The sequence below is a fragment of the Trichoderma citrinoviride genome, assembly GCF_003025115.1.
Source record: "Trichoderma citrinoviride strain TUCIM 6016 unplaced genomic scaffold BBK36scaffold_12, whole genome shotgun sequence".
NCBI classification, from domain to species: domain Eukaryota; kingdom Fungi; phylum Ascomycota; class Sordariomycetes; order Hypocreales; family Hypocreaceae; genus Trichoderma; species Trichoderma citrinoviride.
Window position 1 is genome coordinate 1,195,472 of NW_020194720.1, and position 16,199 is coordinate 1,211,670.

The window sequence follows — 16,199 nt, forward strand, 5'->3', positions numbered from 1 at the left end:
GGGCCAGGACGACGACGGCCGCTACCAGGAGATCAAGCGGCTGACGGGCATGTCGCTGCGGGACATCCAGTCCATCTACCGCAAGGTGCTCGTCACGCGCTGGGTCACCAACCAGACCCGTCTGGGCAAGGTGCGCAGCACGTCCATCGTCGCCATCGCGGGCAACGGCAACGGCCGGCTGGGCCTGGGCATCGCAAAGTCCACCGAGGCCGGTCTCGCGGCCGAGACGGCGCAGCTGCTGGCTATCCGCAACATGAAGCCCATTCGGCGGTACGAGAACCGGACGATTTACGGCAACGCAAAGGCCAAGGTTTCGGGCACCATTGTAGAGCTGTTTGCCCGTCCTCCAGGTAAGGAAATCATTCTTCTTCTTCTTCTTCTCCCTCTTCTCCCATTTCACTTCCTGCTTCTTTCCCACCCACCCCAATTAGTCTACACACACTTGGAATAAGACCAGTGCATGCTGACATTTGGTCTATCACCGCAGGCTTCGGTCTCCGCTGCCCGCACCGCATCTTTGAAATGTGCCGCGCGTCGGGCATCCACGACATTGCGGCGCGCATGCCCCGGTCCAAGAACCCCATGAACTCGGTCAAGGCGGCGTATGACGCCTTGATGAACCAGGTCGATCCCGAGGAGATTGCCATCGGACGGGGGAAGAAGATGGTGGATGTGCGGAAGGTGTACTATGGAGGCAATGTATATTAAACGGGTTTTTTTTTGGGACAAGAAGAAAAGAAGAAGAAAATGAGGGTTTTGTAAAACAAAAAAGAGATGACTAGTTGTTAGACATACAGAAGAGGGGGGGGGAGGGAGTGGTGATTGCTGGGATGCACTGCTCTGTGTACAAGTACGATGACGCTGAAAATGAATATACATGCATGTTACAAGCACATGAACAAGAGTTTATTACAGATTGACCGAACGTTACATTCATCAACGAGGCAATCAAACGTCGTACGTATAGAACCTTTTCTATTCAGGGTATCATTCATCAATCTCCTTCCAGAATCTCGTCCTCAAAAAATCTTGCCTCGGTCAAGCAGCCATCTTCCTCTCACCCCACGCATCACAGCTCTTCTTCCTTCACATGCTCCTGCTCACCACCATCACCACTACCACCACCATCACCGCCCCAGTCAATCTCCTGCTGCAACACAATGCTGTACACACTCGCCTTGAGCAGCGTAAACGCGAGACTTGTCTTGCGCTCCAGCTCCCGCAGGCCATCTAGGATTCCGACTGTCGGGTTGGATGCTAGGTCGTCTAGCAGAGTTGCCAGCTGTGTAAAACGGGGTTGGTCCCTATATTAGCAAGATCAACTGACTCGGGACTTGTCGCGTCACTTATATAAACTCCAAGGGAAAGTCATCAAGTTCTTGGGGCCCTTGTTTGTTGGAATGGGAAACGTACAGTCTTCATGTTTGTCGCCAACCGGTCATACTCCTCCAAGACTTCCTGCTCTAGGGGAGAGAGCTCTGGCGGCGAGAGGAGGCCGCCTGTTGTGTGTGGCTGGTCCATCTCCGTCTGACGTGGTGTTCTATCTTGTTGCAGCAGAATATGGTACAATGCGCGCTTATACGTGCTGTTGGAGCTGTATCAACGCGCGAATCGAGGATGATGCTTTTGTTTTGGCGCCTCTCTTTGCTCAACTGTCGAGTGTCGTTGAATTCCAGGCGCACCGACACCCCACCAAATGCACTGATAGGCCGCTATCAGCACCTTTTCGGGCCTCCCCACCAAGAACTGACAAACGTGGACGCCCCACTTGTCCTCGCCGCGGCAGTAACTTTTTTTTCTTCGTCGCCAGAGCTGCTTATCCATATCGCCATTATCAATCGGCGGCAAAAAAATATCCAAGAACTACATACGTACTTACTTCCGCCATCAACCGACGACACAGCTTCAAGACTCCTGCTACACTCACTCTCGCCCGTTTCCGCCGGTCCATGAATCCCTGGAGGTGACACGCAAGATGCCGTTGATGGACGACGGCTTCGAGGCCCTGCTGGAGCCTTTCTACAACGGCAAGAAGCTGACGGATCCCATCTCGACCAAGGAGGACAAGTTCCAGCTGCTGCCGGCATTCCTCAAGGTCAAAGGTGAGCAACTCTCTTCTGTTCTGTGGTTACTGTGACGATGCCGGTGCTGACGCCCTTCCAGGTCTCGTGAAGCAGTACGCATAGCTCTATCCACATCGTCGAGCTGATATGGCAGCGTCTACGTCCGTCTTATATAACTAACTCTTTGCGCCAGGCACATTGACTCATACAACTTCTTTGTCGAACACGAGATCAAGGAAATCGTTCGCGCCAACCGCACCATCCGAAGCGATGTCGACAGCAACTTCTGGCTAGAGTACGCTCAGACCTTGCTCCCGGCTGCCCTCGCGGAAAGGCTAACAACCTGCCTGCGTCTAGGTTCACCGATATCCGAGTCGACCGACCTCGCCGCCTGGACTACAATGACTCCAAATCCCGGACAGAAGTCACGCCGATGGAATGCCGACTCCGCGACATGACGTACGCCGCGCCCATCTTTGTCGACATTGCCTACATCCGCGACAAGCAAAAGATTGTGCGCAAGAATGTGCCGCTCGGACGGATGCCCGTCATGTTGAAGAGCTGCAAGTGTCGCCTCAGCGGAGCCAACAACTCGCAGATGGAGCAGATGAACGAGTGCCCGCTGGATCCCGGTGGCTACTTCATCGTCAACGGGACGGAAAAGGTCATTCTGATTCAGGAGCAGCTCAGCAAGAACCGCGTCATTGTCGAGGCCGACGAGAAGAACAATGTCATTTCCGCATCCGTAACGAGTTCCACCCACGAGCGAAAGTCGAAGACGTACGTTACGCTGAAGAAGGACAAGATTGTCCTCACCCACAATATCCTGGTCGAGGGCGTTCCCATCGTCATCGTCCTCAAGGCGTTGGGTGGCCTTTCGGACTACGAGATTATGCAGCTTGTGGCAGGCTCGGACGGCCGATATCAGGACGAATTCCTAGTCAACTTTGACGAGGCCGCCAAGGCCGGCATCTTTACGCAGCAGCAAGCCCTGGAGTACATCGGGTCGCGCGTCAAGATGGGTTCTCGAAAGGGCCAGTTTGGCGCGCAGGCCCGCCGCAACAACGTCGAAGAAGGACTGGATGCGCTGGCCAACCTCATCATCGCACACGTGCCCATCGAAGGTCTCGATTTTTACCCCAAGGCCATCTACGTGGCCATGATGACGCGCCGAGTTCTCATGGCATCACAAGATCCCAAACTGGTGGACGATCGAGATTTCGTTGGTAACAAGCGACTGGAGTTGGCTGGCCAGCTGCTCTCGCTCCTCTTTGAAGATCTCTTCAAGAGGTTCATGAGCGAGGTGAAGATGTCCATCGACAAGTTTCTGAAGAAGAACAACCGAGCTGTGCCGTTGGACGCTGTCCACATGATTAGCAATCATGCCAACAGCATCGGCTTGGGGATCAATCGGGCTATCCAGTCAGGGAACTGGAGCGTCAAGCGTTTCAACATGAACAGAGCCGGCGTCACCCACGTCCTCAGTCGACTCAGTTACATCAGCGCCCTTGGCATGATGACACGAATTAGCAGTCAGTTTGAGAAGACACGGAAAGTGAGTGGGCCGCGAGCTCTGCAGCCCTCGCAATGGGGTATGCTCTGCCCGTCCGATACGCCCGAAGGTGAGGCGTGTGGTCTGGTGAAGAACCTTGCGTTGATGACGCACATCACGACCAACGTGGATGAGGCGCCTGTGATGAGGTGGATCTTCACCCTTGACGTGGGCGTTGAGCCGATTAGGAACTTCTCCGGTGCCGAGATGCACCGCGAGGGCTCCTACATCATCCACGTCAACGGTACTCCGTTTGCGCTCACCAGATACCCCAAGAGGTTCACGCACAGGTTCCGCACAATGCGACGCCGAGGCTGGATCTCGCCGTTTGTTGGCATCCACACCAACTCACACTTCAATGCAATCCACATTGCCACAGACGAAGGCCGCATCTGTCGGCCGTACATTATTGTCAAGAACGGCAAGCAGAAGCTCAAGCCGGAGCATCTCCGTCTCCTTCAGTTGGGCAAGGTCACGTTTGACGACTTTCTGACAAAGGGCATTGTCGAGTACCTGGACGTCAACGAGGAAAACGATGCGCTCATTACGATATATGAAGACCAAGTCACAATGAGCACGACCCATTTGGAGATTGAGCCGTTCACGCTGCTGGGTGCTGTTGCCGGACTGATTCCCTTTCCTCACCACAACCAATCGCCTCGAAACACCTACCAATGTGCCATGGGTAAACAAGCCATTGGTGCCATTGCACATAACCAATTCAACCGCATCGACACTCTCCTCTACACCTTGGTTTACCCGCAAAGGCCCATGGTCATTACAAAGACCATCCAGCTCATCCATTACGACAAGCTCCCGGCTGGGCAGAATGCCACAGTCGTTGTCATGTCGTACTCTGGATACGATATCGAAGACGCTCTGGTGTTGAACAAGGCCTCAATAGACCGAGGATTCGGGCGCTGTCAGGTCTTCCGCAAGTACACGACTGAGCTTCAGAAGTATCCCAATGGAAGGAGAGAACGAATAGGAGATCCGCTCAATGAGATTGATAATGGCGTTATGCGACGAATCAAGAAACACGAAGCGCTGGACGCTGATGGCCTGGCCATTGTCGGTCAGCGAATCCACTCGGGAGAGGCAATGGTCAAGAAGGAGACTCCTCTCGACATGACGACGACAGGCATTGGGCTTGATCGTGGCCCCAGCGAGTACCGCGACACGGCCGTCTCGTACCGCATCGCCGACCCTGCTTACATCGACAAGGTCATGATTTCGCAGACGGAAAAGGACACGACGGTCATCAAGGTGCAGACGAGACAGACGCGTAGACCCGAGCTCGGCGACAAGTTTTCGTCTCGCCACGGACAGAAGGGTGTCGTGGGCATCATTGTCGACCAGGAGGACATGCCGTTCGCCGATAGCGGACTGTGTCCCGATATCATCATGAACCCTCACGGTTTCCCCTCTCGAATGACGGTCGGCAAGCTGCTGGAGTGCCTGACTGGCAAAGCGTCCATCGTCCACGGCCGCAAGGAGTACGGCTTTGGCGATGCCTTCCGGTCCCATCCCGTCGAGCAGGTGAGCAAGGTCCTGGTCGATCACGGCTTCTCGTGGGAAGGCAAAGATTACTTCACGTCCGGCATCACCGGAGAGCCCCTGGAGGCGTACATCTTCAACGGCCCGATCTACTACCAGCGCCTGAAGCACATGGTGCAAGACAAGATGCACTCGCGCGCGCGCGGTCCGCGGGCGATCCTGACGCGCCAGCCCACCGAAGGTCGATCGCGCGACGGCGGTCTCCGTCTGGGAGAAATGGAGCGCGACTGCTTGATTGCGTACGGCGCCTCGCAGCTCCTGCTGGAGCGGCTCATGCTGAGCTCGGACGGCGTCATGATTGACATTTGCCAGCAGTGCGGGCTGTTCGGATATAGGGGCTACTGCGGGACGTGCAAGAGCACGAGGGAGGTGACCAAGATGCAGATGCCGTATGCGGCCAAGCTGTTGGTGCAGGAGCTGATTAGCATGAATGTAGGTGTGAGGCTGCAGTTGGAGGATGAGTTTCCTCATCCTAGTTGATAGGGGGAATCAGCCGAAACACGCGGCTGTGGTCTGTGGTGGAGAAGGGTATATAAAGCAGAAATGTATTTATATATATACAAAGCAACATCATCTCAATAGAAGCGAATTATATTGATGAACTCGTAAATATCTCGTGCTCCTCAATCCTTTTGTTAATACACTTATATCGCAACTCAGCGTCAACTTTTCAGGACGGATCTCTACTTCACCACAACATGCTTCGCCTTATCCTTGTCCCTCTTGACAGACCTCAGCCCCGTCATGGTAACCTCATACTCGGTCGCCCCCTCAATGCCCTGCCCCGAAGCAGCCACATGCGGCGCAAACACGACCTTCATCCACCTCCTCCACGTCTTGAGCGTCGGAGCCCCCACATCAACATCATCATCATCCGCAGAGAGGGGAGCCGCGATCCTTGTAGGGCGACCATAGACAGGTCTCTTGTAGAGCGCCACGCGGCAGGATATCTGGGTCGACCAGACGAGGCCCAGGCTGGGCGTCTTGAGGGAGGACGAGCTGCGCGGGTCGTCGCCCCAGCCGGTGAACCAGCGCTGCTGGTGGTCCAGTGCGAGGGCCGGGGGGGATGGCTGATGGGGCTGTTGTTGGTCGGGGTCGTCGTCTGCTGGGAAGGAGAATGGCATGGGCATGGAGGATGTGGGCGTGCTGGAGAGGTTTGGGAGGATGGCTGATGAAGGAGGGGGCATGCTCCGTGCTGCTAGGGGGCTTTCGAGGTGAGGATGGGCGGGAGGTCTGTGGATAGAGGAGGGCGTGGAGGATGAGGCGAAGCGGTCGGCGACCTGGTTTGCCACGACGACGGCGATGTTGTGCCTGCGGGCGAGATCGCGCAGGAGGGCGCCCAGCTTGATGAGCTCGGCGCTCCGGGCGGCCATGTTGGAGCCGTGGGAGGAGGAGCCCTGGCGCTCGAACTCGGCGCGGTAGTTTGCGGCGACGGAGTCGATGACCATGAGGCCGATGTCGTGCCTCGACAGCAGCACGGGGACCTGGTACTCGAGGATGTGGTCCTGGGACTCGAGGTCAGGGGTGACGGCGCTGTGGATGGCGTCGAGAGATGCTGCTGGCGTCCCTGCGTCGTCGTCGCGGGCTTGCTGGAGGACGGGGTTGCCGTGGAGCATCTGGGCCAGCCGCCTGGTTGCGAGGCCGGATTCCGTCGAGATGTAGAGGGCTTGCTTGCCTAGGCCGCGGGGAGGGGGGAGTTGCACGGCGAGGCAGAGGGAGAGCAGGAATTGGGTCTTGCCGACGCCGCTTTCGCCGGTGAATTCTGTGATGTGGCCGACGGGGACGCCGCCTCCGAGGGCGGCGTCTAGGCCATCGTCTAGGGTGCTGATGAAGTGGTTTGAGTAGGGGGAAGGAGATGTTGACGGCTTTGGGTGTTTGTCTTCGGTTGAGGATGATGCCGGGGTGGATGATGCTGGTGGTGGTGCGAGTGGTCTGCTGGGGGGGAGGTCGTCGGTTAATGAGGCCTGGATGGCGGCGAGGAAGCGACGCAGGTCGATGATGGGGAGTTGAGTCCGTTTGGCTAGATCTGCCGGGTGGATGGTGAGGAGGTCGGTGGTCGTGAGCGCGTGTCGTTCGATGGTTGGGATGAGGGCGGCGAAGGCGGAAAGGGGAAAGGAAGGGAGGATGTGGAGGAGGTCCGTCATTTGTATCCCACGTTTCCTGGAAGCAACAGGTAGATATATAAGATACGGATCCAGATGCCAGCTGAACTTGTTTGAAGCACGCCCTTTGGTGAAGACAAGAGTTGCAGGGTGTGGAGGAGGAGGAGAAGAAGAAGGCGTGTAAGATGATAGGGCCAGCCGAAGGGGAGAGGGGGGGGGGTTGGCACCCTGCTTCTGCGTGGTTCGGCTGTGAGGGCTACCTGTGCGCTATTACGTGCCGTGCCGTGCCTTGCACGTGGCGTTTTGAGACAGGATTTCTGGTGTTGTTCGACCTCTGCTTTGGTGCGCTCGCTAATGCGGCTCTTGGGCGTGGGTGTAAGGATGAACGATGCCGCTATTTGTGATGGAATCTGGGGGTTGGTGGTTTTGCCTTGTTACAAGCAGCAGACGAGGATCACACCCTGATGGATCCTGGCATAGACTCTTATAAGTATATCGAGACGATTTGCGAATTCCCAAAGACGTCTGGGTCGAGTGTTGTTGATGCTTGACCTGGTTACGTGATGCCCTCCTCTTGGCGTCTGCGTGAAGCAAATCACGACTCCAAACTTCCTCACCCACCTTACCCTACACTGGAATCCAGCCCATGCTTAGTAATACGCACAACGGGTAAGCACAGAGCTAAGGTGCTGACCGATTGACTTCATACACGGAAATAGCATCTCTATTCTTTCAAGTCATCGGAGCAATTTACTGTTCCACTCTCGACTGCTTCTCAAGCAAGCCGATCCCTGTCGGACTTGTCTTTGACCATTTGGTTCAGCCTCACTCTCCAATCGAGTTTCGGATGCTGGGGCTTTGCAGGGTCCTGTGAGGGGCCAACCAGAGAGAGAGGCGGCTCACTCCTTCGGCTAGGGTCTTTGTTAGCTTCGTGACGGCTGTGTGAGCTACAGATGGCGGTAAAAAGAGGAACGGAGGAAAAAGACGATGTCCGTGGAGGGCTTAGATTGCGCCCTTGGATGGTCCGGCCAGGCAGCCTTTCAGGAATGGACGACTGAGGTGGGAAAGCCTGGATGAAATAGAGAGTCGGGTCCGAGACGAAGAATTGTGCGTGGTTGTGTCTTACTGACGCTGACAACAGCACTCGCAACAACTCGACTCAAAACCTCTTCGCAACCGAGACAGAAAGCCACAACCACCCCTCGACCGCTTGTTCTCTCTTGAAAGACTGCGATAGGCGTGGCAGACTCTAACAGGGCATCAAGTTGCGCGACGACAGCCTTGACCCAGTCTCGCTTAGTCGCCTGGGCCAGTTGTCTGCTAGACAGGCTGTGTCGCTGATCGCTTCAACTTTGCGTTACCACCAGCAGCTGTGCCGCTCCCCCCCTCTCATTTCCACAATTATTCCTCCGTCCTATTCGACAACCTTGATAAAAGGTTGTTCCCGATTTAGAGCGGCATCGACGCAGTTGCGAGTTCCGGACCTCGGTGCTGCCATGACGGAGATAGAGAGAGACGCCGCGATACGGATGTCCTGATTCGATGCGTGAAGGGCGCTGTTGCAGTCAGGCAGCAAGGGCTTTTATTTGTCGCCGACGGGCAAGCGGCTCACGAGAAATGGCCGGTTTGCCATGTCCAGCAGACGAAGCGAAGCGAAGCCGTCTTGTATGGCGGGGCTTGATCATGCCGCGTCTGCTTTGTTTGGCAACCATTGCCAGAAGGGTTCTTGGGGTTCATGTTCATGGCGCACCAACGTGCGGCTGCGGCTGCGCTTGCGGCAAGACAAGCCAGGGCAGGCAAGGGCACCGATCTGGTGGCTTGAGCTACAGACGTCAGAGCTTTGCTCTAATCCGCTTCGTCGGCGATTCTAGGGGCCCATCACAGCAACTCCTCGTAGGCGACTGCTGTGAGCAAGTGCTACTGCGACCTATATGTGCGCAAGCGATGGGCTCTGAATCACCACAATCCGCAGATTCATGTTTCCGCACCTCTCCTGCATGGGGGGAGCTGACGCCCTTCCGCACCCCCTGTCGCTTGGCCAGGTGCACAACTGGTTGGTGGTCGGATGGATCTAGGATCTATTTGCTGTTAGCGTCTTGCAGCCATTCAGCTCGACCCAAGCCACCAATCCCACGAGACGACATCCTGCAACAATGGCACCTCTTCCCACGGCACCCATGTCATGCTACAGCCAGTCTTGACGAGCTAGCAGAGTTGCTAGCTTGAGGCTGAATGGAGCGGAGGACGCAGGATGCAGTTGTGCCATTTGTCGATGCCAGCAGGACCGCTGGGCAGCTACGATTCCTCAGGGCCGACGGGGTCTAAGAGGCATGCCGCAGTAGCTCAGGCATATTCGCTGCTCTCTTCGTCTGGGTTGGTCCGCTTGTGCCATTGCTGGTGCAATAAAACCGTTTGGTAGTGCCCCCCCAAAAAGAAAATCGAACCCTTCTCCCCCTTCTTCTTCCTGCTCCTTCTTGTGCTCAGCATTCGGTGAAGCCAGCCTCTGAGCCGTGGCGTTGTCCATCTTTGGTGCCTGAATCGCGATTCCCCCCTCTTGCAGCCTGGCCCATCATGAACAAGGCAACGAGTGTTTATGCCGCTGCTCTTGCGGCCCTTCTGGCTGTTGCTGATGCTCGCAACCTGAACCAGCTTCCCAGGGCAACTCCTGCCTCGGGCTATGCCATCGACGGCTTCTCCCCCAAGCCGACTGGACTGCCCGACTTCCCATTCCACAAGGCTATCCAGCGCCGAGCCGGCACAACGTCGAGCATCGAGACGGTCTATGTTGCCCCCGACAACACCTGCGGCTTCATCTCCGGCCTTGCTGGCGCGGGATACACGTGCGGTGGTGGCGCGACTTGCGTCTTCTTCACCTCGTCCACTGCCCCGGGACATGTCGCCTGCTGTAACACCGAGGAATGCAATGCCAGAAACGTCTGCATCGACTACAACGGCTACTTTAGCCAGAGCAAGTGTGACAATGGCTGTGCGGTTGACACTTTCACTCTCAAGTGGTATGTCTTTTGGCTCATCTCGTCTCGTAAAGCCCAAAATCTTTGGGGGAACTGGCTAACAAACGTGGGTTGACAGCACCAACTCGTTACTGCCGTACTGCAACACGATTTCCTTCCCGGGAGACATCATGGACGTCTTCTGCAACAATGTTGACATCACGGGTGTCCAGGCTGCGCTGACCACCTACCGCGGCGAGGCTTCCAGGAAGTTTACTCCTCTTCCATTGACCGGCGATGCTTCCACCACCAGTGACTCTACTTCCACCACTCCAACTACATCACCAGATTCTAGCGATACTTCTTCCAGCCCGGAGTCAACCACCACCAGTGGCGGTGGAGATGGAGGTGGCAGTAAAAGCGGCGGCGGCGGCTCGAACACGGGTGCCATTGTTGGAGGCGTCGTCGGAGGTGTTGGCGGCCTTGGTCTCATTGGCCTCGCCGCCTTCTTCCTCCTGCGCCGCAACAAGGCCAAGTCCGGCACGCACGAGCCCGTGCCCCAGGTTCCCCCCAACTACCAGTCTCCCCCGGTGCAGCAGACGCCTCAGGGGTACTACGACCCCAAGTTCGCCGCGGCCGTCGGACAGCAGCAATACCCGCCTCAGCAGTACCCTCCGCAGCAGGGATACTACACCTCGCCCGAAGGCCAGACCATCTCCCCCGTGGACCCTCGATACAGCACTGCGCCGTCAAGTACCAGCCCGGTGCCCTCTGGCGGCTACGCGGCTCCCGCGGGCCCTGGAGCGTACCAGCCCCAGGAGAATGTGATTCACGAGGCGCCGGCGCAGTCGGATAACCACCATGGCCAGATGCATGAGCTTGCTTAGATGGCAGCCATAATTCGGCGCCGTGGATGATAAATTACCAAATTCTATACGAAAAAAATGAAAAACATGTGAGATGAAGTCAAGTTGGGCGTTGTGGAATTTTTTGTCTTTGCCCTTCGTGGCCGGAGTTGATTGGGAGCTTTTTTAAAGATTTCTCCTTTCATATATACATTGTGTTTTTATAGCACAGAAGGATGAGAGCGGTGCTAGTGGTGGTCACCAGATGGTGATGTTAATAACCCGTGAAGAATCGTGCGGCTTCGCCTCTGATCTTGTGTTGTTCGGGAGATACTGGGAAGCATCGATGTCCGATTGGATATGTACATTGGCAAATTCTGAAAGTCAAGTCTTGATAGACTTCATCATACAATTAATTGTACAAATCTCGTCTGCACATGTTCCTGGAGCTTTCTCATATCGAAAATAAGCGCTGTTGCGAACGATTAAGTAGATTTCAAAATACTCCTCGCAAACCCAGTCATGTATCCACCGGACTTCGTTTGTAAGATGTTCTTAGAGCCATACGACCGCCTTTTCCGGGATAATAAACAAAGGATCTAGTGGTATTTCTATCTCACGACATGTATTCGGCACACTGTTGCTCCTCATCGATGCTTTACGTCGTCGGATAGCTCACTTCCGTGCCATGGCCCTCATGCTGGAAGAAATGCCGGCGATAGGAGCAATGCTTCCGTTATGCAGGCTGAGACCTGCATTTCAGTTCCCCGACTGTTCTCGTAAGATGATGACATGATCGGGAGACTGACAACCAGAAGACTGCACTCATGTGTATGCTGATCTACTTACACATCAAGAGTAGATTGGGTCAAGGAGGGCGTGAACTGATACATGACCGCGGATCGTTGATGTAAGTGACCAGACACTATTCATCTTTATACTGTGGACAAATCGTAACACATACATAAGATGGTGTTTTGTTTTACTGCTTGACAGGTGTGTAGTCGGATACATGGGCTTCATCTAAACTAAATGTAGCCATCACCGGACGAGAGTTCTAATAGGAGTCAGACACGGTGTCGTCAAAAGCATGTTATTCTTCAATATCCAATTTGAGAGTCGGTTGTGTCCAGCTCTGAAGATACCTGGCCTCTCTGGTAACAATGCAAAGCTTCCCATAGCCTACGAGTGCTCATGGCCGCCTCCCGGCCGCCGCTGGGGGTCAAATCGAACATGCCCTTTCCAGTTCACATCAACACCCACCAACCCACTCAGATCCACATCCTCCGGATTCAACAGCTTAATATTCCACTGCGTAGACGGCGTAGGCTCAGCATGAAACTTTGTCTCAAAGATGGGATCGTCCCTCGTCTGGCCCCTCTCCCCATTCGCTTTGAGCTCGTACGAGCACTGGCGCACCTGGGGAAGGCTTGCGAAGCGGAAGATTTGACTCTTTTGAATGTCTTGGTAGATTCCAGACGTGGTAATTTGCAGATGAACAATTACCATGCCGTCTTTACCCTTGGCGGCATCGGGATTGGGGAGAGCGCCCCTGAGGGTGGGATCCAGGCCGCTCAGGCGGTAGTGGCTCCCCCCCCCGGTAGAAGGATCCTGCCAGGGCTTTGTCGGGGGTGAGGGTAAAGATGCCGACGTGCCATTTGCTCTTGAGGCCTTGGATGAGCAATTGCCCATCGGTGACGAGACCGTCTGGTTTCCCAGGGGCATGCTCATCGGCAAGCATGACCAAAAGCTGAATATCAAGCCGCACGACCCCAGGGACAGAAGCGATGACGAACAGATCTTCATCCTGGAGCGCGGCCAGATGCACGCGCTCTGCAGGTTCCTGTGGACGGGGAAACTGCTCCCAACCGATCGCACTCAAGACACTCGCTATCTGGGCCTCGTCAACACGTCCGTGATCAGTACCGAAGTCTGAGCCGAGATTGACAAACTGATTGCCACGTATACCAAGGTTCGTTGATACTCTTGCCGAATGAGAGGAGGTCGTGCTGACGAGACTCTGTCTCCGGGTAACAAGATCTCCGAAGACTGCATAGTGTTCAAGGACGAAACCTGGGACAAGCTCACGATTCTCGCCGACATAATCAAGACGTATGCCGTCCTCGCCGGCGGAACGGGGACAAGCTCCTATTATCAAGCCATGCTGGAATGGGTCGGCCAGTACAATGATGAGAAGGACAAGCCTGCACCAGATCAGACAGTGCTTGATAACCTATCTAAGAGCATCAAGGGAGCGATTGACGACGAGCAGAAGAAGATCACGCTCATCCAAGACCAGGTTGCAAAAGCTCTGGATGCCCTGGGCACCTTCCACGATAACTGCAAGGTCTACGGGACCACGCTTCAGGGTGACGGAAATTCCCTGCAAGGGCTTTTGAACAAAGAAGGCAACAACATCGACAAGTTGCAGGCCCAAATCGACCAGGACAGGACGGCGATCGAAGACGCTCAAGCAAGAATCGGCGCAGGCGAAGTCCTCGCTGCCTCGTTGCTAGGAGCCATTGCCATCGCGGCGGCTGACTCGCTATGTTGACAGACCATGCAACCATCCGAGAGACTGCATACTACTCCTGGGTGTAGGTCAACCGCCATCCCACTTGCATATTCATTCCTCTCCCTCTGGCTCCTCTCCAAGGCAAGCGGACATGAAAAACCTTTTGCCGCATCGTATAGTGTACCCATTGGCACTATTGCCAGTGCAATCGTAGCAAACCAGGCGCAAGGCGACATTGAAAAACTAGAGAGGAAGATCAAGGACGTCCAAAAGGCTCTGGACGCAGAGGAAGCAAAGTTATTCGCTGCCCAGACCTTGCAGGCAGACATAACCTCTCCATGAAGGTGAGTTCGCAGCATCCCCAAACACGCTCACCCTTGACGGGACCAGGCAAGACTGACTCAAGGGGTCCATTCCAATGAACATCAAAGGTCCAAGTCTCGGACCTCGTCGAGATTATTGCACCTGCCATTCTTACGCTCGAGGCGCTCCAGGGAGCCTGGGCCGGGATGAGTGCCGACCTCCAGACGCTCTACGACTTGTTCGGGGACAGTGCGGAGAGCATTCCGCCGATGCTGCTCGAGCAGAGGCAGCTTGAGACCATTGTAGAGTCCTGAAACGATCTGAAGGAATACGGTATGGATCTGCCCTTTTGTGGCACACACACACACACACACACCTGTGATATACATAGCGACCTCTGAAGCGGGAAATGCCATGCGGCTAATACAGTTGATATAGCTGGGAGGTACATTGAAAACTCCTTCATGACTGATGAGCCGAAGCATCAGTCGATGCAGGAGTGGCTCGACGATGCGGAGAAGTACTTGGGTGAAGCCAAGGCCCGGCGCGCCAAGGGCCTGAACTGAGCGTTCTCCTATGCTTGTGGTGGACCTCGAAGCCTCTGTCTTGTTTAGCTGTTGCTCTCTTCACTATCTCAGCCGAGTGCCAAGGGGGGACACTGGTGTTGAAGCGGCCTTGGTGGTGGCACTTGGGAGATATGTTTGGATACAACGATTTCCAGGATGTCTGTGTAGATTCGGACCTTCATTTTGCCTCGTTGAATCTGCGTCCAGTCCTTATCTGATTATCGCTTCTTTGACGAGACCAACATCTATCATTGAATGAAGAATTAGCTCACCCTATTCGCTCTATAATTCCACCCTTGACCTGTCAGACACCTCATAGACACCCCCCCCTTTCGTACTGTGGACTCCTGTTACTGGGTATCAAGGTGATTCCACGAGATCAAGCTAGCATGTCCTGAACCGCAGTATTCTCGGCGTCTGTTAAAAGGGGAGACATGCTTTCTATGTACAAGTAAGTGTATGCTGTAGTAGACCCCAGGTCCGTATTGGGCGTCGGACTTGATCTTCCGAAGCCAATTTGCCGTACCTTGACATAGAGATCCATCAATGCATGGTAAATAAATTGATGCGCGAAATACCAATATGACGGGCAGGGAAACGCTGACATGTGAAGACGCTTTGATTGTCTTTGTGGGGGTTACTGTACATGTTTGGCGATGGTGCTACTACCTACTGAGGAGGAGATCAGGCACAGACACGGGAATGTAACCTGGGCATAGAAGCCATCATAGGTGTACAAAGGGGAGTAACTTGTTACAGATGAGGTGAGCGATTGGCTGGATGATGGAATTGACCTACTACTAGATTACCTTCTCCCTGCCTGGACCATCGGATCCGTGTATAGGGAGCAGATTGCGTCCACGTCCTGCGACTTGGTCCGCTGGCCCGAGGCGGGCGGGCCGTCGACCATACCTTAGAGTCGCTTGTTAGACGGAGGAGGTACAACAAAATCAGCAGCAAGGCCCATGCGATGCTTTGTACTCCGTATGCGCGAGGTACGTGAAGAGATGAGATGGCAGCACAGGCGCTTGCCGGCATTGCTCAGTGTTGAGGAGGTTCGATCTCGTTTGTCGTTGAAGACGGAGAGGTGTGATTACTAAAGTGAGTCGAAAACAGGTGACTTCGATTTTCCCCAATTTACTCGAGCTGAGCTGGCTATTCATCCTCTTGTCCGAGAGACACCGAGAGCGCTTTGAGCAACGACGACATCCATAGCAAATCTCGGCTCTGTCGGAGCTGGTTGAAGGCTGAACTGAGTCCTGTTCTATGACCTGGTACCTTATAGTTGTGTTTGATTCTTGCTTCTATGTGTGTACTCGTAGCAGAGTGTTGCAGGCATGAACAGATGGAGAATCGGCACAGTTGGACCAGGATGAAGGCCAAGACGCGGCAGGTACCGGATACCATCCGCGCTGCTGCAGTACCCTCCCTTCCACACGTATCGGATACTCCTCCGCTCCGATGTTCTACATGAGCCTCCCATCGTGAAGTTGCAAAGCGTCCCCACGCGGAGAAACAATTGGAGACAGGCTGCCTTGCCCTATCAGAAATCTCCCGCTTGGCACCGACCAATCCCTTTACTGACGATTTTTAGGCGCATTTTCCCTTGTGAGGGGCGCCATGGGGTCGCTTGTTAGCTCGTGACGTCGTTGGCATCGTTGCACTGGGAATCTGCAGCATCTGCCCTCTCATTACCTATTGATACAGCAAGGCTATACCTGAACCTGGAGATTCGAAGGACTGCA

At 54.9% G+C, this 16,199-nt stretch overlaps 5 protein-coding genes across 5 annotated transcripts in view; 4 read left to right on the plus strand and 1 right to left on the minus strand.

The window, feature by feature from the left end:
• Positions 1-709, plus strand: part of BBK36DRAFT_1180893 (hypothetical protein) — a gene marked incomplete at both ends in the record, with an annotated part of 1,688 nt that extends 979 nt beyond the window's left edge. Inside the window, 2 exons of the mRNA XM_024896229.1 lie at positions 8-350; positions 488-709. Of these exons, the coding sequence (XP_024747244.1) occupies positions 8-350; positions 488-708 (564 nt within the window). The remainder of the gene's footprint in view (positions 1-7; positions 351-487) is intronic.
• A 420-nt stretch (positions 710-1,129) lies between these two features.
• BBK36DRAFT_1092140 (DASH complex, subunit Dad3) lies at positions 1,130-1,521 on the minus strand (the record flags this gene model as incomplete). Its single annotated transcript, XM_024889035.1, has 2 exons — positions 1,130-1,282; positions 1,414-1,521. Coding segments are annotated over 2 exons (261 nt in total), but the record flags the coding sequence as incomplete, so codon positions are not given.
• Positions 1,522-1,937: 416 nt separating this feature from the next.
• Positions 1,938-5,653, plus strand: BBK36DRAFT_1136236 (beta and beta-prime subunits of DNA dependent RNA-polymerase; the record flags this gene model as incomplete). Its single annotated transcript, XM_024892918.1, has 4 exons — positions 1,938-2,102; positions 2,164-2,176; positions 2,257-2,358; positions 2,421-5,653. The coding sequence occupies exons 1-4, from the start codon at positions 1,976-1,978 to the stop codon at positions 5,650-5,652; spliced, it is 3,474 nt and encodes a 1,157-aa protein (XP_024747246.1). The 5' UTR covers positions 1,938-1,975.
• A 4,192-nt stretch (positions 5,654-9,845) lies between these two features.
• Positions 9,846-11,112, plus strand: BBK36DRAFT_1171375 (hypothetical protein; the record flags this gene model as incomplete). The annotated part of the gene is made up of 2 exons (XM_024895562.1): positions 9,846-10,288; positions 10,365-11,112. The coding sequence occupies 2 exons, from the start codon at positions 9,846-9,848 to the stop codon at positions 11,110-11,112; spliced, it is 1,191 nt and encodes a 396-aa protein (XP_024747247.1).
• A 1,465-nt stretch (positions 11,113-12,577) lies between these two features.
• On the plus strand, positions 12,578-14,454 carry BBK36DRAFT_1180910 (hypothetical protein; the record flags this gene model as incomplete). The annotated part of the gene is made up of 7 exons (XM_024896230.1): positions 12,578-12,628; positions 12,740-13,000; positions 13,109-13,578; positions 13,765-13,881; positions 13,992-13,993; positions 14,024-14,195; positions 14,334-14,454. 7 exons carry the CDS (start codon positions 12,578-12,580, stop codon positions 14,452-14,454), a joined length of 1,194 nt encoding a protein of 397 aa, XP_024747248.1.
• Positions 14,455-16,199: the final 1,745 nt, after the last annotated feature.